At 39.6% G+C, this 27936-nt stretch overlaps 1 protein-coding gene and 1 long non-coding RNA gene across 2 annotated transcripts; one reads left to right on the top strand and one right to left on the bottom strand.

The window, feature by feature from the left end:
* Window positions 1–193: 193 nt before the first annotated feature.
* On the bottom strand, window positions 194–26675 carry LOC145217866 (uncharacterized). Its single transcript, XM_080085235.1, has 36 exons — window positions 26618–26675; window positions 24425–25310; window positions 23991–24179; window positions 23489–23680; window positions 23199–23311; window positions 22615–22785; window positions 22385–22531; window positions 21816–21993; window positions 21656–21758; window positions 21190–21389; window positions 20331–20488; window positions 19819–19981; window positions 19212–19404; window positions 18435–18592; window positions 17749–18079; window positions 16972–17106; window positions 16153–16339; window positions 15227–15487; window positions 14587–14703; window positions 13862–14064; window positions 13022–13283; window positions 11916–12212; window positions 10937–11086; window positions 9203–9610; window positions 7972–8210; window positions 7163–7277; window positions 6478–6621; window positions 5815–5946; window positions 5227–5375; window positions 4622–4903; window positions 3988–4124; window positions 3298–3542; window positions 2551–2684; window positions 1702–1849; window positions 966–1100; window positions 194–456 (listed from the first exon to the last, which is right to left on the bottom strand). Exons 2-36 carry the CDS (start codon window positions 24975–24977, stop codon window positions 304–306), a joined length of 6882 nt encoding a protein of 2293 aa, XP_079941361.1. The 5' UTR covers window positions 24978–25310; window positions 26618–26675; the 3' UTR covers window positions 194–303.
* LOC145217868 (uncharacterized) lies at window positions 25914–27936 on the top strand. Its single transcript, XR_013857510.1, has 3 exons — window positions 25914–26006; window positions 26641–26731; window positions 27501–27936. It is a non-coding gene; the product is annotated as an uncharacterized LOC145217868 (long non-coding RNA).

Genomic DNA, 27936 nt, shown 5'->3' with positions numbered 1-27936 from the left:
GGTTGCCAACAAAAAAATTAGAATTCAGTGTTGCCAAATCATTTAAAGTGGCCTGGATTTTTGACTGGCCTGTAGGCACGTGCCTAGTTTGCCTAATGGTTAATCCAGCACTGTATCAAAGCCCTCTTTTCTGACATGTCCTATTTCGACATTTCAGGAACTGTGGGTAATCCAAACACAAAACCACTCGCAATTGTAACAAAACAAACAGTTTTAACGCCAACACATACACTTTGAAAACACAACAAATCAACACACGAAATTATAATGTATACGAAAGTTACAAGAAACACAAGCTAGATTTTAGAGCTTTAAATCTGGATAGAGTTTTCTGGCATTTTCCAATACAATCGGCCTGGCTTTTGGGTGATAGTTGAGCACCTTCTGCAAGCCTTCCATAGTCATACTGAACACATCTACGTAGGTTCGAGCCCTCAGAGAGCAGGGGCGTCGTACCTGACAACGTAAAAGTGTAGAAATTAAATAAACAGGGTCGAAAAGGTATTATGCCACTTCTTTAAATTGTAATTTTACTAGCGTTTCTTCAAATAGGGTAACAGTTGTGCTTTCCGGGGGGCAATAAATGTAGTGAAGCTGATTAATAGACATGCATTTCAAGGGCCTAATTTGATAACCATGCCTTTTTTAGACATCCTCGTGTTGAATAAGGTTTCATGCTTAGTGACATGACCCATAATATGACTTAGAGTTTCACAAGTTTAGCATCTACCTTTTTAAAGGAGGGGGACACGGGCTCTTGAGGGTTATTACTGGGCAAAACAAACTATATATGTTTAGAACCGTATAATTAAACTAAGGCTTCTAAAATCGTTGGACCCCCATAAAAATGTCTCATAGTGGAATTTTAGTGTCGCTGCCAAACGAGCTTGGGTGAAGGCTTGGCAGTCATTTGCTTAAAAAGCTCCTTAGCTACACTGATGACTCCACTACTAAGAAAGTCTTACCTTGGCAAGAACGCTTTCACAGAGGAAGTGCTCTCCTTCCATTACCAGTCGAATCGGGATTTTCTTGCCGTCGACACGCTTCATCGCCTCTGCGACCCCGTGATTGACGACGAACATCTCATTTCTGATGTCGCCCTACGCCATAACACAAGAGCATGTTATGTACTATTTGCCGATTGGCCAATAATTTTGCCCTAAAGACATGTTGTTAGTAGAAGTTTGCCAAAACTACAAGCTTTGCAAATCAGCGGCTTTTCGTGACATCACGCATAAAAACAGCGGGCTTTCATGACGTCATTATGCGTGACGTAACAGTATGTTAGGTTTCAAATGGTATTGAATTCGAACTTTTCAAGAGGTACAGTTGTGTGATGAAGTGGCCAGTATGTCAATTATCTTATCATCACTTGAAAACTGTTGCCTCTTGTTATAAAATGTTGAACAGATTTTGACACAGGACGAAGTACTTGTACGCAATACCCCTACAGCTATATACAGTTTTTTTTAAAGGTTTGGTTTGGGTGACCGCTAAGTAGTTTTAAGAGACCGCAAGTGTTTCATTTAAATACCAAAAAATAGCCATATTTGCTTAAACGAATTATTTATTAGGCTACTGGCAAATTTTGGGAAACCGCTGGAGAAATTTGGGGGACCGTTTCGGTCCCCCAAAACACCTTAAAAAAACACTGGCTATAAATATTCAATAGCTTGAAATATCTGATTTATAGACAGTTACCTGCAAGCATATGTAGTCACCAGGCATATAAGCGATTGGCACCATCGCCATGCAAAGGTGGCGAAGGAAGTTCTCTGGGCAACCGTGAAACAACTCGATGCTGTCAATCATTTTCCGGCAGATTTGAGTGTAAATGTCAGCTCTCAAGCTGTTAACAACACATTCAATTAAAACAGTGGATCCCAACTGAGGAGGAATTTTAAAACTTGAGGGAGGATATTTCCTTTAATTTGCTGTACATGTGGTTTGTAAATAGGCACTAAAGCACTGGGAATATGACCAGTGAATTTGAGAAAAGACTAAATTTTGAATGATCTTTTTATGGTTTAGCATCGACAATGCAGTATAATAGGAAGGGATAAAAATGTTTTGAATTGTTAAAGAAGGAATTCGTTGAAAAAGGTTAGGAACTTCTGGGATTACAAAATTCAATATTTTAAGATTTAAATTTACACCTATAGAACTAAACCTGTGCAATTTAACAAAACGCTTTGAGTATGAGATTTTTGTGAAATTTTGCAGTCAATTTTACCATGTCACTATAGTTGAAGACTTATTCGCACATACTATTTTACACTTAAATGGGTTAGCCTGTTGATACTTTGCTTGGACCAGAAGTCCTGTGTGTAGACAATTAGCCGTGTGCAACTATAAACATTTATTTCTGGCTGGGTGCTAAACCGTGCATGCATACTAGCGCTATACTAGGCTTATCAGTAGCGTTATACTAACTCAAGCCTGCGTGCCAATTCCAACAGAGGCTTTTCTCTTGTTAGGCAGGTGTAATTCAGTATAACGCATCTAATAGGTCTGGTAAGCTGTAATTTACTCGGGTTGGTCCTAAGTTACCTGAAAGAAAGGTCAGGAAACAGGTCCATGACGTTAACACCTTGGTTCTTCATCCACATGTAATCGTAATATTGGACGACGTGCTCAAATAATTCATTATTGAAGCTAAGATCGGTCATGTATCGCTTCACCGACTGCAAATACAAAACATAACGCAATGATTTTAATTCGATAACTGCAGAATTAGGTTTGCGAAAAAGAGACAAAACATTCAAAGTACATTAAACCTCGATTAACCGGATTCGGTTAATATAGACATTCGTCTAATTTGGACAATAGTTGATGTACAATTGATTTGTAAGGTGGCAAGGCTTTCACTAAATCGATATTCGCCCAATCCTGGCATATTTGGGTCCTAACGGGTCGGGATTATACGAGGTTTACTGTATTAGGCGCATATTGAACTACACTTTGATCAATATGCAGACACAAAGTTTTCGTAACGTACCATTGAGCATGACCATAGGCAAGCAAACTATTTAATTTGGCAAATATTTTAGGAATTTGTGACGTCACTTGGGTGATGTATAGTTTCGCGTAAAAATATATCAGTCCCCATATTTGTGTAGGCTTTCTTTCATACAGATTCCGGTTAATTGCATAAGCAATTTGTCAAGCTTTTTGTCATGCTATAAACCGGAATATACAATCGAGCATTGGCGCATATATTTTAAAAAGCAAACTATGCGCATAGGATTTTACAGCTAAGTAAACTAGCGTTTCGAACAAGTAAAACTCACAGCTTACCGAGACGCTCTGTTCATACCAGACTCTCAAACTCTCGTCATTGGCAAGTGTAGCTGCTACCATACCCAGTACGTATCCAATAGTCATTTTACCCATGACCATAACAAAGCAGGAAAAGACCATTTCGCCTTGCGTTTGTGGCGTGATGTCACCGTAACCAGTTGACGTCATGGTTGCTACGGCCCAATAAAGGCTGTCCACCCAGGGCAGCAAGTTGTGACCATAAACTCGTTTGTTGACGTAATCTGTACACCAAAATTTTAGTTAAAAATAATGTTTTTCTTAAAAATAACGCAGAGCAAAACAGGGACAGTAACGCTGTTTCCAGCCGAATTGTCAGGAACGCACCGAAATTAATAGTTCTGTTTTGTTTTTGTTTTTGTTTTTATGGGTTATATTCGGTATTAGATGTAATAGCATTGTGATGTCACACATAAATGGCGTACTAATCTTTAAGTCGCCATATTTGATGTACCAAACTCATTTTTGACGACCTTGCAAAATAGTAAGTTATTCGTGGTCTTTTGCAGGGTGTAGTGAAGTATTAATTTCTTTAATCAGTTTAAAAATCAGTAATAAGGCACATTTTTTCTTCAGCGCCAAGGACAGGTATTGCTTTACATAGATGTTACAACCACAAAAGGTTTATCACTGCTTGTCAAGTATATTCACGTGTATTAAGAAACTTACCTGTGACAGAAGGCGTGGCCCATGAAAATTTTCCGCATTGGCTCATAGGGCATGAGATAGCAAACCATATACTGCCAAGAGTGTTGATGGCAAACACCACACACAATATAAACTTGCAAACCCGGAATACAAGGGCACTGAAAATTAGAACATTTGTTTAATTGGGCGCTGGAATACAGGGGCTCCTCAAAGCAACATGAAGGCCCGCTCTAGCATAGAACCGCAGCATTTGTAAGTGGGCCCTGATCGACCCTAATCCAATTGTTTAAATATATCCTGAATCAGGCCCGTAAGGAGATATTAAGTGAAATTACAACACAACTGTGACCCTATGAAAGTTTGGCCCGCATCAAGTCCGTTTTTAACATAGGGGAAATAACATTGAGAAAATTACTTTTTTTGATGGCACTGTATATGTGAAATTTAGGGAAACTGCAGACAGTCACACGTCCTCCTTAAATGACAATGGGTAGCTGTGTCGAAACAACAAAATCTTGGCAAAGGACATACATGAACTTTTGTGAATAGCCCGGAGAAAAATTGGTTTACAGAACAATACTGTAAGGACCAGACGAAATAGCTTGTTTAGTTACTATTTACACAAATCAACAACAAAATAACTGAATTGACTTACTCTCTTCGAATATCAGCCTCTCCCTCCTTGAAGATGCTCAACAGACGGTACATCCTTAGAACACGGTTTAACCGCAATATTGACATAACAGTAAGCTTCAAGGCAGCGTCACCACCAACGAAATGGGCAATTATGTCAATAGGTGCATTGGCCACAGCGTCCAAAGCAAAACGATCGAGAGATTTTCCATATGCGAGGAATATTTTGTTGCGGTCGTCCACGTTAGTGCTGAACTCGTCCAAGAAGCTTGTATGGAATGACATGATCATGTCTAGAGCAAACCTGTTTAAACCGGTTCAAACTGGTTTAGATCTTAACCAAGGTAAAAAGACAAGCCAGTAAACCTCGGTTAAACGGCCCAAAATAATTGTTCGGAATAGGCGAAGATCCGGATTAACCGATGTCGATTAGTTAAAGCCTTACCATATTATAAACCATTTATACCTCAAGTTTTGTCTAAATTAGGCAGGTTAACCGAATCCGGTTTAAGCAAGATTTACTGTATTATTATTCCTTGCTATTTAAAACCAAAAATTCGACAAAGCTTTGCTATCAATCGACACAAACTTAGTTATACCCAACTTTAAATCACTTCCAAAACCTACCACACATCCATGATATATCCGACAATGTAAATCTGTGACGAGTGATTGAAAAAGCAGGCTTGGTAAATACACATGGAAGCGGAGGTAAAGACCATTAAGATTGTAAGCAACTTCCAGTAAGCGCAGAACGACGACTCCCGGTCGAGAATCTGTTAAAAGTCCAGCGTTAGATAAACAATTTTGTTTTATGTCGATTTCGAGTATGATGTACAGAGCATAGCAATAACGCTGGTTTACAAAACATTTTGAATCAACGAATTTATTAGGGTAGCCCGTTAGTGAAATTAATCTACGTTTTTTTAGAAATAGGAATAACATTTGAAAAATGGATGTACCAATATAATGACAAACGATGTACCAAATCGAATTCCATTTTCTATTCGTAGTAAAATGTTAAAAAAAAGAATTAAAAATGCTTTAATTGAAGCATTCAAAGACCCTTGGGGTTTGGACCACGGGTAAAAAAGCATTTCCCTACAGCTATACATAAGGACTATATATAAACGATCGATGAACAAGATCTGGTTTCAAAGCTTTTTTGATACAACAAAGGCAAGTTATATATCGCGGAATAGAGTAATAACTTACCTTAGTGAATTTCTGTTGGTCTGTCCCGTCCCTTCTAAATCCATTTACATCGTAAAGCGAACCCCGTGCAAGAACTGCATCGCTGGGTGCTTGATCAAACGTCATTGACCGGGTACCATGCGTTTTTCGGTCCTGTAGTAAAGCTTCGCGTTAAAGCACGGACATGCTATCTATGTATGTTTTATTAGGCAATTTGGCGGTAAGGATAACGCGTATAAAGGGTAATAATGATGTGCAGAAAGTATTTTACTTCAATTGATAACGTTTACTATATTGGCCAGTTTTCTATTATTTTAGCCCAGTCCGTTATAAACGAATATTAAACTTGAAAAGCGAAACAACATAAATAGGATAATAAGGTATAAGTGACGCTTACACGGACAAAAATGGTTTCTAATTAGGTTTTGTGGTTCATTGATGTTTACTATATTACCAAAAAGCCATACGGGTTTAAAGCCCGCAACATTTTTTTTACTGAACATATTTAATATATGCAAAAGCATCAAGCCATTCAATGATAAGGTCCAAACTGCAAGTGATAAGATGCAGGTCTGATCAGACCTTGTAGGTCGAAACAGTGTGCACTGTCGGCAGCTTATCTTTATGCTAAAATCTAAACTATAATTATATATTGACTCCTGTGATATCGCAGTCTTTACTTACTTGTGCTATACGAGTCATGCGTTCCCGGAATCTCGGAAATTTGCTGAGAATGTCATCGAGGTCGGCTTTACTGAGGACGTTCAGATCACAGTTGGTCAGCGCTTTAATGGTTCGACTTCTCGGTGTAGCGAATAACAAAGCAACCTGTAAAATGAACTGATTGATGGGAAAACTGTCAGTCCTAATGGGTAGTTTCGGGTATATTTTACAAGCCATAGTACGCCAGGCCCATTGAAGACGTTATACCGAATCAACATGTCACCAAGCATTCCTATGACAATTGACAAGGCGTAGGCTAGAAAATTCAGCCTGCGGTGGGATTCGAACCCACGACAGGAGTCTTCCGGACTATTTTATAAGTGTTGTTTTTTCTGTTTGTTAATAGTGTAGTTGCCATTTCGTCCATAAAATAGTGGGGGAAAAAGCTTAAATGTCTTCCCTATTTTATTGGAGTCAAGTAAGGAATCAAAATCTATACGATTTTGAACATTGACCATCGTACTTTTATCTGCTAAACTCACGAATCCTTATAATGTAAACAAAAGTTCGTCCACTATATAAGTGCTTTTTGTTACAAATGAAAAAAATGTGAGATTGACTTCATTTCACTAAGTTTCCACCAGTGCAACACAATGGTTACACAAATGAACTAAGGCACACAGAGAACAATAAAAAGGGTTCTTACCTCCCCAAAATGCTGGCCTGGCCCCAACACTTTGCAAACAGTTTCGTCGTCTTCCTCCAGTATAGCAACGTTGCCGCGTTGAATGAAAAACATTTCGTCGCCAATGTCGTCTCGCCTGAGAACCAAACAAATGCACCGTACTCTATCGGACTAAAAGATGTCGAGAACAATTAACCTACCAGCTCTGCAGCTCAACTGTTATGCAAGGTAGGGACTGGGTTAAAGGCTAAAAGTTGCCAAAATTGACGATTCACAAAGATGTGTTGTAAAACAGGGCTAAAACGCCACTGAGCGATACTTAACAACCAAAAGCGAACGTAGTTATCAAGGCCAAATTGATTGCGTTAGCATGAATAAATAGGCCTCTCAAAGTGGAATTATTCGTTGCTCGACAGGGCATGCTTAAGACATGACGTGACGCCCATGTGACATAGCGTCGCCGTGGTAATATTGCGCCTGATTTTGTTTAATGGTGAAAATAACGGCCCAAATAGACGTAAAAAGCGACATGCTTTATTGTTCAAACGTTTCGTCAACTGCTCATGCCATTATCAGTGATATGAAGGCCACATCAGTTGCACCCGTTTATAAACATTTGAGTCACATAAAGGAATGATCGTTTATTAGTGTTTGGTGCTTTTCGCATCGTAACTTTAAACTTCAATTCTACTGATCTTAGCAGTGTTTTACAGATGCCAGAGCTTTAAGCATCACCCCTTACTACCATGCGACAGTGCTGGATCAAAGGGAGACATCCCTAAACTCACATCTCACGGGTGCACTGATTAAATCAAGAAAATAAAACCTACCTGCAAACGATACTCTGCTTCAGGTAAAGATGGGGTTGAATGTGGGTTGACATCAGCCTGAAAAATCCTTGTGTTTCCTTGTCAACTTCTGCGCTGCCTTCGTCGAAAGCCTCACGTATCATCGGATCATACATACTCTGACATACACTTGTGCGGATGGACGGTGGAAGACCAACGAGTAAGTAGTCTGGAGTTACGCCACGAGTACGGTCCCATAGGTAACAGTAGTAGTCGAGTACCTGCAAACGCAATAGACGTGTCTGATTGCTTTCCCTGCAGTTTTTTAGAGCGACTACGGTCAAGATTAAAAACAATGGTTCTTAACCAGTGGTACGCAGAAACTTTTCAGGTGGTACGCGAGTAGCTTTCGGTTTAACTCCAAAAATGTAAGTCATCTGGCCCAACTGTTCTGGCTTGAGGTTAAACCTATGTTATCAACAATCTTTTGAATTCTGATAACCGGGTTTCAGAAATATGTTAGCCTGGTCAAGAAAAATGGGTCTACCCATTCAAACGGGGTTCATGTGGTACGTGGCGATTAGGGATGTGTCAAAACTCCAAGTGTTCTGTTTGGTCTAACCTAAGATGCTCGGTGCTCGAGCATCAAAAACGGCGATGCTCGGTACCGAGTACTCGGGTTCTGGCTCGGCTCGGCTCGGCTCGGCTCGGCTCGGCTCGGCTCGGCTCGGCTCGGCTCGGCTCGGCTCGGCTCGGCTCGGCTCGGCTCGGCTCGGCTCGGCTCGGCTCGGCTCGGCTCGGCTCGGCTCGGCTCGGCTCGGCTCGGCTCGGCTCGGCTCGGCTCGGCTCGGCTCGGCTCGGCTCGGCTCGGCTCGGCTCGGCTCGGCTCGGCTCGGCTCGGCCCATCCCTAGTGGCGATGGAAAAAGTCAATGGGTGGTACGCAATATGTATAAGGTTGAGAACCACTGCTTTAAAGTAATGATTTATCTTGATCAATATAAATGTACACATGAATGATGAGCAAAACTTGCAATCTATCCCCCTAAATTGAACTAAGTCATCACATAATTTGCTTTTTCCGAACCGTAACCGTCACAGCGGATATGATATTTAGATAAGTTAACTATCCATAGAATGCATAAACTACCAGCACTATTTTAAGAGTGAAGGGTCATATGACTACCTTCAAAATGTTTTGTGTAAGATGAACCATAAAGTCAAATACCAGCATGTAATGTCAAAAGTTAGACAATCTACTACAATTGCAAATACCTGTCTTTGCGTGTCTTTGGCCACGTCGTACACCTTAAAGAACTTCATAATATCCGACAAGCGGCCTTTGTAATGTCCCCTCCTAATATCATCAGTCTGAATGTTGGCCGAAATATCTCCGAGCACAGAGGAGTAGTAGATGGTCCCACATATCATTACCACAGTAGCCATAAACATCTCAGACTGCATGCTGGCGTGTATGTCCCCATATCCAACGCACACAAGGGTAGCGGTGGCCCAGTACAGACTGATGATGTATTGGTCTGCCACAGATTGCACTAGATCAAGTGAAGGGAACCCTCCACCAGAAGCGATCTTTCCAATCCACGTTCCTGCATCACAGTATGTATTCCCTCCAGTTGCGTTGAGCAGCACCATACTAGACATGTTGCCGTACATCGCGTCGTTCTATACAAGAAAACAGTTTTAGGAGTAACTAGGGATAGACCAAAACCGAGTGTTCTGTTTGGTCGAGCACCAAGCTTCTCCCATTTACGTTCGGTGCTATTCTCGATGTCGTATGTGTTGCGCACGGGTGTAATGGTTCCAAGCATATTTCGCTTTGTCCATCTTAACTGATACTGGTCAATCTGGCGATCCGTACTACGAAGCTGACGTGTGTAGCACACTTGGTAGAGCGCGAGGCTCGGAAAGACTCCTGTAGTGGGTTCGAATCCCACCGCAGGCTAGATTTTTCTAGCCTACGCCTTGCCATATGGTGGTAAATGCTTGGTGACCGGCTAATTCGGTATGCCGCTTTCAATAGGCCTGATGTGCTGTGATTCCTTTGTCTATTGTTGGCTTAGTTCGGACAACTGCTCAGCCGAGCACCAAGCTCGGGTTCTGGCTCAGTTTGACCCATTCCTAGTAGTAACGGCTTTTAGAGATTGCCTTAATATGAAGCTAATGAACCGCTTCTGTACTTTAATTTCCTTAATATGGATTCGTTAGTCCTATGTTCTTTCCACGAAATTGTAAACGGATGGCACTTATTTATATAATAACGTAATTGTAAAAAAAATATTACCAGAAAAACAAAACTAACACTTTAATAATTTTTACTCTTTTAATCGCATATACTACATGCAAAGCATTTTTTTATCCAATTATTCTTTACTAATGATAGGCTTTTAATATAATTGGCCTTATTACAATATATATACCAGAATCGTACTTATGTCTGTATGACAACATTTCAACTACGGTTGTCTGTAGGGATGTGTCAAAGCTGTAAATGTTCTGCTAGGTCGAGCACCGAGCATCTCACGTTAATGCTCGGTACTCGGCCGAGCACGCTCGGTGCATTATGACAAAAATCCCCATTCTACGTTTTAGCTCTACAAGGTCTCTTACGTCACCGGCGGTGTTTTATGAAGCTGCACATGCCCATAAAGTACGCGTTTTCCACTATCTAATACATTTGAAAAATCATTCTTTTTTGTTCATAGACACCCTTTAGAACACTAGTTTCGTACGTTAGCAGGGCATGAGTATGCAAATTTAACGCTCGGGTCAGTTTGTGCAACTGCTCGGCCGAGCACCGAGCATTAAAAACAACGATGCTCGGTACCGAGTACTCGGGTTCTGACTCGGCTCGGCCCATCCCTAGTTGTCTGTTCATCCACTGTTATCAAGTTCGACAACAAATAAAGAAACGCATGTTCATTTTCAAAGCGATGGTATAGGTACACTTATAAAAACAAACTTAATTTGTTCATTCAGTTTGTTACTTACATTAACTGTTTCAGGCGAACACGCTGATATGAAGAGTAGACAGGCGAATACGTGGTGGATAACAAGGGCATACAAGGCACTGCTGATGTGTTTCAACCAGCGACGTGAAGAACGAATGTCCGAGAACCAGAATGCAAAGAAACCGAATACCTGCGTTAAAAGGTAAAAGAAAGATATATTACACTATCCAATACAGCCTAACTCTCGTCACTATCTCCACTGATGAGACCTTATAGGTTAAGATATATTGTTTTTATATTTCAAACAATGGTATAGAACTGTTGTTTTTCTGCGGCCTGTGGCAGCTTAACGTTTCATCCAAAAAAGTGTAATATTACAGAAAGCAAATTATACTCTTTTCATTCAAGAAAAATTAAAATGAGGTACACAGTTCATAGTTCTCAGAAATACACACTGACACTATTACTTGCAATTTTTAATTCTCTGCACAACCGTTTCACTTCGCACATTATAACTTCAAACGTTTGCGATAATACGATTAGGTTTGCAGTTACAAGCCTGCGAGTCCAAACCATCCAATTTATCATTTCGTAATTTTAAACATACTTTGCACTGGTCAATGAAATTGGGACCAAATCTTTGAGGTTAACGGACCTCAACCAATCATTACCAACAGGCCGAACACCCCAGTTTACTGCTATTCTGATTAGATTTTGATACGGTTTCGTATATTCAATCAAGGTTTAGAAACACTTCGTTAGCGGTCAGTGTTTGAAAAAAGTTACACACGAATCCGATTATCGGCATAATCTGTTTCATTGCATAGCAATAGTTAATCCGTAGTCAAAAGTCCGGGTATTTGCACAACCTAGATAATCGCATAAAAATGCTTGATATATTGATCATGCGAATAACCGGATTAGTCAGGGATCCGAAAATTCAAAATCGATAGACACCGCACCCCTTATATCCAGAAGGCTATAACCTCGCTCGGGGATTATAGTTATACAACTTTTACCTTGTAGAACTGAAGAAGCCTTGTAATGCGCAACAGTGCTATCAAGCGCCATTGCTGTTCGCTTAGAGGTGAGCCCAAGGCCCCGTACGCGATCAACTCAATTGGAAACCAAGATAACAGGTCAATAGCAAAACTCGTTTTTAGGTAGTGGTGAGCTGTGCGGAAGGGGTGAGTCACCATGACCTGATTCTCGTTGTAGTATGATACGTGAGCGCGTATATACTGGTCGAGTAGACATAGAGCGTCCAGTACGTACTGGAGGGACATCAGGCCAGAGTCACTTGGCAGAAAGGCGAACTGTAAAAGATTGAAAGGTGCTTGGTCAAGTAGTAATGTCATTCAATCTACGTAAATGTATAATGCTAGATTCTAAAATGTTGCAAAAGGGGTAAGGGCCATCCGAACGACTTGTGTGTGGTCTAAGTTGGAGAGCAGATACAAAGAATGTTATTACATACCAATTGACACCATTTAGGCTCAAAAAGCGGGTTTCGACACACAAGAAACTTTGTTTAAAACAGAAATCATCCAAATACAGCCCGCGACGATACTCGAATTTGTTAATAAAACATTGTAACACAAGTATAATTGATTAGTTTTGTTAGGTCTTGACATCTAGTTGTTATGTGCCTCAAACTTGTTACAGTCAAATCCGGTTAATTGCATTATCTGTTTAATTGCATGCAGAACGAAAAACACCACCATAGTTAAATATGTTGAAAAGAATTTCCGATTGTCGCATAAACCGGTTGATGATCCACAAAAAGCTAGACAAATTGGTTATGCGATTAACCGGATTTGACCGTAACAGTTTAAGGCACATGAGAGCTAGATGCCTATGTTTTATTGAATAAATTTCAATACCGTCAAATCATTATTATGCCAATAATCTTTTGTGGTGTCATTGTATTAGCAAAAGCATGTTCAGCCACATAAGCACTTCCAAATAAGACACGTCGCTTGATTTCATCTACATGCTACACCAGTGGTTCTCAACTGGCGGTCCAATGGACCTGGTCCACGTTATTTATTTAGTTAGACTGGTGGCCCATGGCATGAAACGAGTTGAGAACCACTGTGCCACATAAACAGTTAAATCTTCTTACCTCAATTGGAACGATAAACATAGTCATAAATATCAGCACGGTTCGAAAGGTTTCGTACGTAAGGAACTGTTTGCTCAAAGGGTCCAATGTTAAAGGTAGTAGGAGCTTAGAGAACAGTTTTCCCACTACCGAAGTGGCAACCTCCATTTCAGCATTGCTGCCAGTAAGCTTGTGGATCAATGGTGGTTCAGTGCACCGCTCAGCATATAACACTGTGCCACCTTCTATTTCAGCAAGATTGTAGCGATCAGCCATTGTCACACTGAAATACCAACAAACACAAATCAACTTGTGACCAAGATAGCTGAGTTTTTAGCGCAACCGCTGTGTGTTTACAGGGTTAGGGGTTTTAATCCTATCTCGGTCGCTTGTGTTTGCTTGAGCAGAAAATTTGAGCGGCATTGCTGCAAACCAATGGTTTCCGATGGGTTGAACTAAACGGAGTTTACTCACTGCCCAAGTCGAAAGCATTTAGTACACACATGCAGACATTCTTTTCGGTCAAATGTTGTGGGTAAAAACTGTATACAATCATTCACTTTAACTTGTTTGGTACAAATAGAAAGTGCAGGTATAAACTGCCAGATAACATAAAAACATCACCGATTATTTATAATAAAACTGCTGGACGAGCAATACTTTGTTATACATTATGCCTGGCAGCAATAGCCTATTTCATAAAAACATCACGTTTAGAAAACCGAACGCCATTCGACTTTCTGGATTCGATTTGACTATTCTAGAATAATTCTGGAAAAAAATTCTATTCATATTTGCAAGCATTTTGTTTTGTGCCAATTTCAATTGACATTTTCAATTGACAGACACACAAAGCCTTACCCCATACGGTTGCCAGCGTTTCTTCGTTTAATCGCATGCAGTACTCTGTCCTTATACTGAGCGTCATCTTCTACCTTTGCCATCTGACTCTGTAGGATCGGAAACGACTGCAGGACTTCGTCAATATCACCACGCGTCAGAACTAACACCTCGCAAGCCGATTCCGCTACCACAGTTCGTGGTGAACCGCACCCGAATAAGATCTGTGAAGTGTTGATTGAATTTAGACAAAACTGTTCTAAACAAGCACCTACACAAAAATACGTTAGGCAACACTGCGACAAAGCACGTCGGTACGTACGATACATTGGTTAAAATAGCTATTTTAGGGGCTATTCTAAAATACGCAATCTATTCATAAGCCAAACAAAAATGCTGACGGTTAAGGCTATTAAGGTCAGGGTGAGGGTTTGTATCATAAAAATTACAGAAGGGGAATTTGAATTTGGCGCTTGACTTTAATAGGAAATACACCAAAAAGCCACTGGTAACTTATAAGAGATATTTTTTGTGGTGGGGAACTATTAAGTTTATAGATGGGCCTTATTATCCGATGGTACCTCAAGGTAAATTTAATCGATAAAATATTGCAATGTGGGAACGTTAACTGTCCATAAACACCTTTGCACTTTACATATGGTTTACCAAGACTTATAAATAGCAGTCAACTGCAGACATAGGTCTGGTAAAGCGTGCATGAATCAAAGCAGCAACGTTATAAATACCTCGGTTTCGCCAAAGTAGTCACCAGGTCGCAAATGGTCAATCACTTCCTCTAGGTCTTCAGTGATAACGTCACAATGGCCTTGCTTTATGATGTACAGGTTTCGAGACAGGTCTCCCTGGATTAGAACACATTTAATTGGTTGACAAACGTATACATATGGTATAAAGTAAATTCACTAGTGTTATGTAAGGATCAGTAACCGAAAGTTCTTTTCCAACGATTCGTGTGGCAATCAGTTAAAGTCTAATACACAAAGAAAGGCAGTTTAATGACGAACAGAACGGCCCAAATAGTCTTAAAAAGCTGCATGCTTTATTATTTAAACGTTTCCGTTAATAACAACGTAAGTCATATTTATCACCAAAGACAATTGGTAGTAGAGCCTATACTTTCGCCATTTTATCCACACTGAGTAATAGATGTTAACTTAATAAAATGAATAATTTATAATACAGTGAAATTGGACCAAAACATAACATTCATTATGCTTTATTGTTATAAATGTAAGCTATAAAAAATACAATAAAATTGATTTGATATGGTTCCGAAACGACCCACATAATCCTATCAAACATGATCCATTTTATACAATGCGGATAAAAAACTGTTTAAACAACTTTTATACAACGACAACCGACCTCATAAATGATGACGTCACCCTCAGAATAGTGATAGACCACGACGTGATTACACAGCATTGCAATGAACGAAGAATCAACGCCATGGAAAAACGGCAGCCCTTCGACAAACTTGTTCACGCTTTCGTACATCATAACACTATGGAGTTGTTCGGGTAACTCGCGGCCAATTGTCTGCATACCAGGGGTTGCTGTGCCCTCGTACCGCTCCCACTCGATTCGCCGGACGTCCAATACCCGGTTAACCAACGGAGGGGGGACCTGCGAAGTTTATGTACATACTCATATACACACACATATATATATATATACGCCCGCGAGTACCAGTCGTGTTCTAGTATTGGTAGAGATGGCCGAGTCGAGCCATAACCCGAGTACTCAGCACCGAACATTGCTGTTTATAATGCTCAGTGCTTGGCCGAGTAGTTGCACAACCTGACCCGAGCATTAAACATGCTTATGCCCAGCTAACATACGAAACTAATTTAAACGCGTATCTAAGAAAAAAAATGTTGCTTTTCTCAATGCGTTGGATGGTGGAAAAGCGCTTCCGCGGCCAGCTTAATATACTGTTGGAACTCTGGAAAGCTACAAAACTAACGCGAAGTTGGGAATGTTTGTGACGACACAATGTACCGAACGTGTTGGCCGAGCTTTAACGTGCGATACTCGCTGCTAGACAAAACTAAACATTTGTAGTTTTGGCCCATACCTATGTAATAAGTATTGGTGATTTGCTACTCGAATCAAGTCGAATCATTAACATTATGAATAGCCAACTATTTAGATTTTTCCTACTCAATATTTATTTATTTGCAATTATTTTCAGTTTATCACAAAATAGTGGACCATCCAATAATCACCATTGATCACCAGTAGACAACCAATGTCGTACTTGGTACACTTACACATGATCTAAAACCTACCGAGTGAACTACGAGGTACTGTTTCATCGCCAACATCGAGTTTCTGAAGCTCACTTCGGCAGCCTCGGTGTTGGAGACAGTTGATGCAATCATAGCGACCAACCAACCATACATGACTGTGCCGATGATCATCGTTAAAAGGGCAAACAGACGACCGGTTGTTGTACTAGCTGATATGTCTCCGTAACTAAAAGAAAGGTAATTTATTTTTATTTGCTTACCAAAAAGCCTTTATATCTACACTAACGGGCGCTATTGAACTTAAATACAGTTCATGGACGCGTACGCCTACCTGACCAAAGGATCTACAGCGGAGGTCGGCAAAACCACGCGTGCCAAGGTTAGCAAGGGAGGTTAAACCATTAGAGACTTCTTATTAAGGTAATTTTAAAAATGATGTAAATTATTAGATTGCTTGTTTTTAGTTAGTTATGATGCAATATACAGTAAACCCCGGTTAATCCGGACTGGTTTGGACCCAAAAATACGTCCGGATTTGGCGAACAACCGGATTAACCGATGTCGATTAGTTTAGCACATTATACATCATTTGTACCTTAAGTTTTGTGTGAATCAGGCGATCCGGGTAAACCAAGGTTTACTGCTGTAGTCTTAAAATTCAAGTTTTACACACAAAAATTACTACGTTAACATAACAATTAAATTGCCACACGGTGTTCAAAAGTTTGCCGACCCCTGATCTATAGCTTGAAACATGGCAAATTAAGAATAAACATTTCAGCACATTAGAATTTACTACACTCTCACCCATAAATAACATTAAAGCCTTTTCACAGGTCAACAAAGCGTTTTTCTTACCCTGTACTGGTCATAGTGGTGGACGCCCAGTACATTGTCTTGATGTAATCCTGTCCCAGGTTTGAGGCGTATGTGACGTCAAACACCCAAGCCCACGAACCGAATCGACACTTGTAGATTATCCGATCCAATTCGCTGTAACGACAAAGACCCATAATTGCCAAAGGGTAGGGTGCTAACTTATTTTGTGTAATGTTCTATAGGCCAGGAAGTATTGTATATGGCTATAGTTTTAAGAAATATACCACATAATTCTGAGATAAAAATTTTATTTAGTATAAATCCAGTCTGTTATAGATTAGAATAAACCAGTGTATTACTTAAATATTTTAATTTCCCAAGCATCGAAACTAAAAAAAAAATGCCATAAAAATGTTTCAGATTTTTCTCCATTACTCTGTATGTAGAGGGATTTTGTATTTACACAACCCTTAGGTATTTTTAACAAACGGGCTTGATGCAGGCCTGACTTCACATTCTGTGTTAGTAACTTTATAAAAACATAAATTACTCAAGCAGCTAGTTGCCGGATATAACCTAGTGCTCAACAGCCCTAAAAGGTCTTGTTTAGATCATTGTATATTGTTGACCATTCCGTATGACTTCTTTGCTACACGCCTGTCAATCAAATTTTGGCCCCTAAACGGGTTTCTCAAAAACGATTCGGTTTCAGGCCGAGCTTATACTTTTGGGTTCGGGCTTGAATTTCGGCCTCGCTTACAACTCTGTAAAACGCACAATATTTCAACATGAATCCACTACAAAAGCATCCCTTACCTTTGCATGACGTATCCACAAGACCAGAAATAATAATAACAGGAGCACATATGCGTGAAGGTGTAAATGTACACAACGAATTTCAAGGTACGAATTCGTACAATCTTCACGTCTAAGCTGTATTCCCATCGTGTAAACGTACTCGGAACGTAGCGGAAAAAGTAGATGAGGCGATTTAGGCGTAGAAAAGCCATCATATGGTATTTGCTGAGGCGTGTACATCCAATGAATGGAGAAAGGATTTCTATAGGCGCCAACGCTATAACGTCAATCCATAACTTATTCCACTTGTTGTAATTGGCAAAAATGTCCTTGAAGCTCGTTAAGAAACCTGTAATAAGAAACAAATAGCTAAAACTTGATTACAAAAATAAGTATTTGCAACTTCCCCTAACGCAGTGGGTCTTAACCTGCTAGTACGCCGGAGCTTATACATATGCGACAGCTTCATTAAAAAATTAATTTATATGTAAAATTACATGTTGAAGTTAAAATATTAACCAATTCCTTTTGAGTAAAAATCCATTATTTAGCATTTATTAACCAGGAGACGACAAAATCTTTGTTAATCAAGGATATAGTAATGGATTGGGAATACATACGCAATTGTAGCATAGACGTTTAATTCGTGACATTTAAAAAAGGCCGTTTCTGTGGACGCAAAGTATGTAGAAGGTAACACCAACCGTTTGGAGTCAATACTTCAGTTCGGAGATTAACGAAAATGTTGATGTAGAAGCTGAGGTCGATAATGAAGTAGGTGATGAAGATATGAAGAGCTCCTTCTTGCATACCGGGATTATAAGCCACTAAGCTGATATCGTACGTTGCAGGTACAACAACCCTTTAACACATTTAAGGTTATGCATTAAAACGAATAACCAGACGTTTGTATTTGGCTGAGAAAATAACTAGTGGATAAGGCAGAAGTTTTCCACATTAAAGGTTTCATACCCCTGTTTTATATTTAACAACAGCACAGTGTTACCCATGCTTGTTTTATATTATGTCCAATATTAGTCACTGTTTACCTTTAGCTTGTTTCGACAGGCAGAAACTCATGGAAACCCACGCAAAGTTGTAACAAATGCATTTCAAAGACAACCATAAGAAAGTTTGGTGGTGTAATGTCAAACACAGTGATTGGTATGTAAAGTACAAACTATACAAATCTTATTCAATTCAGACATTGTTTGAAGTTTGTCCTATTTTATGTTGTATTATAAAGGAAAAATGGGGTACATAGTGTTCTGTAGGGTAAACACACAATTTTACATGGCAAAATATACAAGCTGTCAAATTTCATCCAACAATTAAAACAATTTACCCATTTTAGGGGGCAGTTTGGAAATCGTGGAGCTACTGCTACAGGGCTAGACATAACAATAGACGAATCAAAATAGCATGTTCTATAAACCCTTTAGGGAAGAGGACCCATAATGAACAAAAAAATATTAACTTACGAATAGCCGCCAGTGTAGGACTTGATCATGGAACCAAATGTGCCGCCCACACCCATGAGACAATCAGCAATGGCCGAAAATTCAGTCAGACTGCCACACGTGCTCGTGTATACATCCGATGAGTTGTCACACATATATCCGGCAATGTGAAGTAGGTCCAGTGACTCGGCGGACGTGCCGTTGTACATGGTTTCTGTATGAGAATTATTGGTAAACCGTTTGCCAAATATTTTCAACATAAAGGGTAGATGAACTTGATTTGCCCTTATTTAGAAATAATTTACTATTATTGGTTGCAGTCTTCTTATACATTTTTACATACAGTTTACGATACTTTGATTCGTCCCCATTTGGAGACATTAAGTGTTTTATCAATAAGATACCCGAACTTATGGTATTTTTCAGAGCAGAGTTGTAACACGGGCCGGATTCGGGCTTATTACCTAGCTCAGGGATGGGGAATCATTTTACTTGTAGTTAAGCATATTCGGTGAGCAACAAAGTGAAATCACCTTTTGTTATACACAAGTGCGGCCCGCGACCTAATTTTGGCATTTGTATTTGGCCCCACAGTAACAAAGGTTGCCCACCCTTGTTCTAGACTCACCCATTCCAGGTGTTGTGGAGAAAAATGCGATAAGGGTGGTGTAGAGGCCAGTGAAGAGAGCTATGCAGAAGATGTAATTGAGCCAGAACGCGTAGAAATAGCCCTTAGGATTGATGATTGTCAGATTAAAGAGCCTTTCTTTGAAAGTAGTCACGTCGGGGTCCTACAACACCAAAAGTACAAGTTACGTCTGAACGCAAAGACAATCAGTAAAACCCTGGATCTTGAAGCAAGGTTTGGAACAGTGGTTCTTAATCATATTTAGGTTATGTATTTAGTTTGGCTTTTTCAGTGGGTAATTTACACTATCATTTTACGTGGCATCATCCTTCTATGACGTCATAATTGGTAAATTTAGTTGTTTTTTATCAGGGGTAAATGAAATTCATCTGATTATGAAACAGGGGTAACAATAATAAAAACGGGGGGAACCACTGGTTTGGGGGTACATATTACGGGGGCTGCAAAAACCTTTTTGACTTTTATGAGAATATACTTTAAGTTGAAGGCACCTTATACTCGGCATTAGGTCCAACCGCTTCCTTTAGGTCCTCGTAGTTAGCATTGGCTGCAATCATCTCAGTATCGTTTCCTAACTTGGTCGCTGAACGTTTACCGGTTTTCTGGGGTTCACCATTTAGCACGAAATCCACGAGCGACGGTCGGGGAGCTGTTACATGAAATTAACTCATTGAATTTCGTTATAGCAACAGAAGTGTGTAATTTGCAAAATATTCATGTTTTGGATTTCTGTTTTGGGGTTTATATATATATGTTTTAAGTTAAGGTCAACATAAATTTATAACTGGGATCAGCCCTGAGGCGTTAATGCAGACCAGTGATCACGGCATACTCGACTTTCGAGTCCCGGAAAGGCTCGTGTCGTGGGTTTGAATCCCACAGCAGGCTATATTTTTTAGCCTATACGCCTTGCCATATGGGAATGCTTGATGACAGGCTGATTAGTTATGACGTCTTTAGGCCGCCTGACGTACCATGATTCTATGTTTCAATATTCGTTTCTTTGCTAAATCAGTGCAGCATGCAAAGTCGACTATAAACAATAAATTGTTAATTATTAAACTATGAAATACAATTTGGGAAACGAAATTTTATTGTGGGTTGGCAAAGCGATTGGTAATAGACGACATGCCACACTAGACCTTTTAGTTTTTTTTTTTGCTAGTATATACTTTGGCAAACTTATCAAATATTATGTCTCTTGTGATTACACATTGTTTTGCCGTTAGTTTACGGTAAAACTATAATGCTGCTTATGTTTTTGCAGCTTGTTACAAATATCGGGTTTACAATAACAACAGTAAAAAGGAACTTTTACACTCGCAAGTAAAATAAACCCAAACAATTTACCGTCACTAGTTAAGACTTCCTCGAGGTCCATTCGTGCCTTTGTCTTGTGCATACGGACCCGAGATAAATCAACACCCTCGTAATCGGTCGAATACACGGTGGTCATTCGTCGAGCCATTGAAACATCCGGTATGTCAGAAGGTCCAGAAGATTTCTGTCCAGTGATGACTGTGTGGCGCCGTTTAGCAGCTGAAGTCTTTCTGTTGGGCACAAGACATTTGTACTCAAAGAGCCACAAACACAATATATCACGTTTCGGCAACGCTGAACGTACATTTTATCTGACTTATAACTTTTCACAGAAATCACCGTTTACCATAAAAACGCTGTTTAAAAATGTAAATGATGGGGGATTGCACAAAAGAGTAACAAAAAATTGTAGTTTAAAGGCAGTGCTGCGTTACAAGTATAGGAAACGAATTTAACCATGTAAAACGGAACTAACGATTATACAAGAAATACTAACTCGATAAAGTTGCTGAAGTCTGAAAATTCTGGCGGGTCCATTGGCCACTGTTTTGAAGGACCTTCGCATTTTTCCCGAGCCGCATCGCAGAATTGCTTGGCAGCTGTACAAAAACATCCTTAAAAACATATCATAATGGTAACAACATGTTTAGACTAACCTTCTGGGTATTCAGAAAGCACCATTCTAAAATCGTGCTTGTTTAACACGAAGATGTCGCAATTGGTCTTGCAGCGGATGGAATTGATTCGAGGAAGATCAAATACCAGGAGAATTTGCCCGAAAAGTTTACCAGCTTGCATCATGGCTACTACATCCTCTTCGTCAGAATCAAGAACCTACAAAGACCACAAAAGATGTGTCATACTTGTCAAGGTAAAGTACACTTAGATAGTCTTTGGGCCAAGTTTAAATCGCAGTTATTTTTCATACAGCAGCGACAAAAAACGATTAGATAATGCGAAATTTCGGACTTATAATAAAGTAGTTTGCTGAAAAAGAAAAACTGCCAGTGGTCTTGTATGCAGTGAATACACGTGCATTGAAAACTGGCACGACTGTTGCTTAAACGTTCGCATTTAAATGTATTCACTAAATAGAAACTCATAAGCCGCTTTTCTTTGTCCACTATATACACGCAGAAAAAAATGTCCAACAATCTTTAGTCAAGACAAAACTTAATAAATATATATATTAATTAAGGCTGATAATACAACAACAAGTACAGACCTCAACAATGCCGTGTTGTATGTAACACATGTTGCTGGCTATCTCTCCAGATCTTTGAACGAACTGGTTTTCCAGGTACACCATAGGCTGGGAGACTAACGCAAGATTTCGACAGAATGCGTCCTCTGTCTTTTCGAGAAGATCAGCCTACCGAAAGAAAGTAAGGCCAAAAACATTTAAGATTTGACAGAAGGCTTTAATGGTGCAACTTCTTGATAAAAATTCCCTACCTTTCGCACTAAGCGATGAAAGGTGGCCTCCGCAAAGCTAGCTCTTAGAGATTCGGGAAGAAGATTAAGCACCCCGCTTCCTTGCACGTTTTCACCTTCCCATCTGTGCCATAAGTAGTCGAAGTATCTCAAACAAAGGTCCTTCACATTATCGGTGATACCCATCCGTTTCTGCAGAAAAGTGAATTTGTTGCAATATTCAATTGATGCTTTATCCCATATGCAAAGTACTTATGCATGAGCGTTTTTTTTTACTTAATATAGGCTTGGGGCTCATGGTCCCATGTTTCTAAAGGGCAGAATGCGATTAAGCGGAATCGTCTACATCAGTGGTCGGCAACCGCCGGTCCGCGGCCCGGTACCGGTCCGCGAGGAGTTCGTTACCGGGCCGTATAATTTTTCAGGTTAAATGCTATAAAACATTTTGCCCATGTATCCCGGGCATGATAAACTAATTTGAGCGTTTTTATAGCTATATATTTGTAGTTTTTTGAAGACCGGTCCGCTATAAAATTTTAGTTTCACAACCGGTCCGCAGTGCAAAAAAGGTTGCCGACCCCTGGTCTACATATTAAACCACTTACCACTTCGTTTTCAAATGCTTTGTATCGTTGCACAAAGCTTGAGCGTCTGGCATCCATATTGGTCAGCATGGATGTCATTCCTCCCATAGTCATTCCGTACAACACCAACATACCTAAACGTACATCAAAATATTACTAGTGTTTCTTGAAAATTTACTCAACACATTCACAACAAAAACATAACAGCTTTTTTTAAGTTGGGAACCACAGGCCTAAACTCGTTTTTTCTATGATTTACATCCAAAACGCATGTCACAAAAAATTTGATTTTAAATCCACAGCAGACAAACCTATTATCATAGCAAATATGGAGTATATTTTTTCTTCCACAGTCCAAGCGTGTACGTCTCCATAGCCGGTTGATGTGGCTGTTGCTGTGGACCAGTAAAAACTGGTCACGTATGTGTTGTGCAGAAAACTGACTTCACTTTTCATGGTCGCATCCTCGTTTTGCGTCACTGCTAGTACTTTCTCGATGATGTCTGCAAGGTAAGCTAGGCTTAAAAACTGTTTCAGTTATACTGTATTTATTTATTTTTCTTTCAAAGGAGTTTGGGCAAAAGAGCATGTTCTTAATATTCACAATTTTTACAAAGAACTAATAACAATTACTTGTTAATATCTCCCAGAACTAGAACACTGACAAAGCAAAAACCTTTGTCAACAATATACTTTTTCTTACAAAACCATGCCTCGTTTGAAACGCTGGCCTATAACTTAAATCCAGGCACAACGAAACATTCACGTACCATACAGAGAATAACCTTAATTAAACACGTATGCAAGGCTTACGTCTTGGCAGATGCATGATCCAGCTCTGGCCTCCACAAAGTGTCAGGTCAAATCCGCTTTCATCGTAACGGGAGCAGGCCAATCCATACCACCCACACGCCAGGAAATGGATTGTCAAAAGCGACAATAAAACGTATTTTAAACTTCGATAAATAAAGGTACTGGACCCGGGTTCCTCCTCTCTGATGCCTATAAAACAAAAACTTTCTAGGAAAACTAGCAACATCCCTTTAAGTACAAAACAAAAGATCAATTGTTTAAATCAAACGTATAAGATTCGGTATTTTAAGCATAAACTCACATTAGCATGTATTAGTATGATTTTAGACAAGTTTATACATTTACATGACACAAAAACCCTGACCCTGCCATTTTTGAAAGCAATTGTAGCACTATAACTAAACTTTTAACACTTACAATCTGCAACAACTTACCAAGATAGTAGAGCACAAAATGCAGCCTGACGTACTGCTTTTGTCGTCCCAAAGCGTAGTACAACTGGTCACTTCCAGGCAAAAACGCTCGCAGCTGACTAAGTGGGATCATAGACAACAGGTCGAGGTAGAATGCAATGCTGGTTTGATATCTCTCCCGAATCTTCAACAAATTTCTCTCCTCAACTCCGTCGATCATATGCCCTGTCCTTGACCGAAGGAACATGTGAAAGATGTAGAAAACGTCAGCTGCAAGGGCAGTGTTGTACATGGCCATTTCGGCAACAAAAAAGAACATGTAGGAGTTGAAGAAGAGACATAGAATGACCAAAAAGCACAGCGCTGTTTCAAAGTTACGCAGGTACGGGTTGTACCACGAGATGGTTTCACTGCAATAGGCGTCAGGATTTCCACCTTCCTGCAGCGTGTATGCGCTCTTGGTCTTTTCCATGTTTTCAGCAAGTTGCTGGCTGCTTTTCCGCTGCGCCGTCTCAAGCTGTCGGTCCAAGTCCTCTTTAAGTTCACTGTCCACTTCAATTGCCGTGTCCGACATTTTGTTTGGATGTGTTTTGCCTCAAATACACTAAATCTGATCCTACTGCAGGAATTCAGGCGATCGGCAACCCAAGTCACCAGGTTACCGACCACAAATTAAACAAGTTTTCCGTTCAGTTGACAATATCCTCCTTGGTACAGTAAATTCCAATTCCCTAAAAGTTTGTGTAAAAAGTCTCCCAGCGCAAGGCTGGCCTTTCCTCTTCTTGTGGTTTTGTATCAATTCAAATTTTCTGCTGGCTCTGCCTTCTACGTAGGTTTTGTCCAACCCACTCAACAATGCCTCAATATTCTGGAAAGGCATGTTTTGTCAATGATGTAACTGACGTTCCTGTAATTCAACAATGGACCATTATGTTACGTCACATGAAACAAACAAATTAAATGAGAGGCTGTGATTATTGATCCGCTCTAATTAAGCCGTTTTAAATAATTTCCACTAACTATTGCTTACATTTACGAAATGTCGCCGGATAATACTAAATCACTGGCAGCAGAATTAGCCTAAATGTATGCTGGTATTGTAGTCAGCAAACAACAAATGCCAGCGCTTGGCCGAAGAATTAAAGGCAAAAGTGCGAGGCATCTAAATTTACTCAAGACTAACTATAATCACCATTTTCGAATTTACATGCAGCAACTTCAAGATTAACCAAAAAATATATTGTGTTAATCCACCTGCTACATAAGCAACATTATATCACAACCTGTTTTTATTCACCAAAACTTTGTAACAAGCCTGTCTTGACGTACTACACAACATCAAATTATGACACTAGTAAACCAAAAAGACCGCAAAGATCAAATTAAGTTTAATTTTTCTTGCTGCGCTTTTCCCAAGGCACAGGATGTGTGAATCAAAGCGTGACCCTTGCCTTGCGCGTTTTGTGCGCTTTTTAGTGATTCAACATTTACGCGTTGTATTTAAGCATGCAGTTTGCCTTGCTGCTGGTTACACAAAAACGACCCCAAATGCTGAAGCTGTTGAAATATAAGATACGCAATATTGTGATCAGCAAACTCCATTGTAAGTACTATGTGTTTCTTGTACATCTTTGCTTTTATGAGATTTATGTTTCGTTTGCATTGAACCATTGGTCAACTATTGGCAATTGTCTCCGTGTTAAAATGAGGATTTAGCCTTTGTGGATTAAACCTTTGTCTAGCAAGCTGTTGGTTGCGTTTTAATTCCTTCAGCAACAGTTCAATACAAAATTAAAATGAAGTTTATAGAGCTCTTCTGGCAAATGTATTTTTTCAATTAAAATGTTGTTCCGTTGGTCGAACAGCGATCTGTTGACTTACTGTTGGTAATGTGTTTTATTATGACGTCCTCATGGTTCATGGGTATAAAATTGTGGTCGCAATAAGATAATAAAATAATATATTGCGACCCTCACCAAAGAACAAGCAATTACTGGATTTGTGTTTTCTCTTTTTAATGCAAAAGTATAAAATATTTGCAGTAGAGCAAATGTTTAATTGCAGCAGTAAAATGGTAAAACTTTAGTTAAATAAAAACAAAATAGAATGCTGACGGGCATGTTAACGATCGGTAAAATAGATACGGTGTATAAGCAAAATAATCATGGCAATAGACATAGGTCCCTTACATAAAATACAAACATGCCAAAATACCTTAAACTGTTTCTTCTTGGCAGGTGATTCCAGTTTGATGGTCTTAATTTTCAGATGAGTTGGTATTTTTATCAGTCAAATGCAGCGGTTACTTTCTGCGCTTTACTGAAATTGGTAAGCACAATTTGTTTCTACATTTGATTTTCGATTGGGCACTGGATGACGCTAAAGAACTTGTGTGAAGCACATCCCTACGGTCATTATGCACTAGCGAAAAAAACTGCATGCGCTTAGTGGAATTATCCTTGGAACTTGTTGCTATATCTACAGCCATAGGTAACCTTATTGAATTCATAAGCCACTTGGAATCAGCTTGACTTTCAGTTTTGCAAAGAAATTAATCATATCACCGCAGTTAAGTCCAAACCACAGTATATAACTTTAGATTGTACTCAATACTTTTATACCGAAAAAAGGTTGCGACATTTCTATCTTATTATTTTTGCTTTTACATCTTGCTTACTGCACCTTGCGCATGACTTACCGTGTGAATTAGACCGTGACGATCCACGCTTTGCACGTTTTCCGTGCTTTTTGCGACTACAAAATGAATTCATAGCGAGTTTTGCCTTTTGTACTGTGTAATACTAAAACACCGGTAGGACAACTGTGGAATTATTGAATTGACACGTAAGCCCCCTTTGAAGTGTTTATGTGTTACATGTTTATACAAAAGAGATATATAGTGTTTAGATTTGTCATGGAAATTTACCTAAAACTTTCAACACACATAACTTGAACAAGAAACAATTGCAGCATTAGTTACATTTTGTTCTTTGATATGTGTAAATGTAATTTTCGTTACGCATGTTTATTACACTCCCTTATGTTGAAAACGGTTTGATCGGTTATATTTTCCACTACATGTGTTTCAACAACTTAGACACACCGTCTGAACATGTCAGGAAGAGTATTTTTGACCACTGCCATCAGCTGTGCAACGATTATATTTACATCTGAGCGTCAATGTCAAGCTAAATCACTTCAACGCGTTCAAGCACACATTATTGAAACCAGGTCAGTCTTGTTGCTTTTGCTTTGAAGAAAACGAGCACAACGTATTTGCACAGTCGGTGGCCTCGTAAAGTGAGTTGCCGTTCGATAAGCTTAGAATCGCTCAAACCGACAGACAGTCGCAAAACTGTTAAGTCCTGTCCATCGGTAATGTTTATGGCCTTCAATTAAGGCCACCAATGTTGCGATGCGGATCTAAATTCGATTTGTGACAGCATAGCGTGGGAGAAACGCGCGGTGCGTTCGCAAAGACTGTCTTGGGACAAAATAATTGCTATTTTTCCCCGCGCACCTAGAGGTATTGT

This window comes from Phallusia mammillata, chromosome 3, assembly GCF_965637545.1.
Source record: "Phallusia mammillata chromosome 3, kaPhaMamm4.hap1.1, whole genome shotgun sequence".
Lineage (NCBI taxonomy): Eukaryota > Metazoa > Chordata > Ascidiacea > Phlebobranchia > Ascidiidae > Phallusia > Phallusia mammillata.
The sequence above is the reverse complement of the archived record's forward strand: the minus strand, read 5'-3'. Positions and strand labels throughout refer to the sequence as shown.

Coding starts and splice junctions, on each gene's coding strand:
- LOC145217866 (XM_080085235.1), bottom strand. CDS start 24,977: ATGTCGGACACGGCAATTGAAGTGGACAGTGAACTTAAAGAGGACTTG. Junction 13,284..13,861: donor AACGCTGGCAACCGTATGGG/GTAAGGCTTTGT, acceptor TTGGTATTTCAG/TGTGACAATGGCTGATCGCT. Junction 7,278..7,971: donor AAGCAGAGTATCGTTTGCAG/GTAGGTTTTATT, acceptor TTTGGTTCTCAG/GCGAGACGACATTGGCGACG.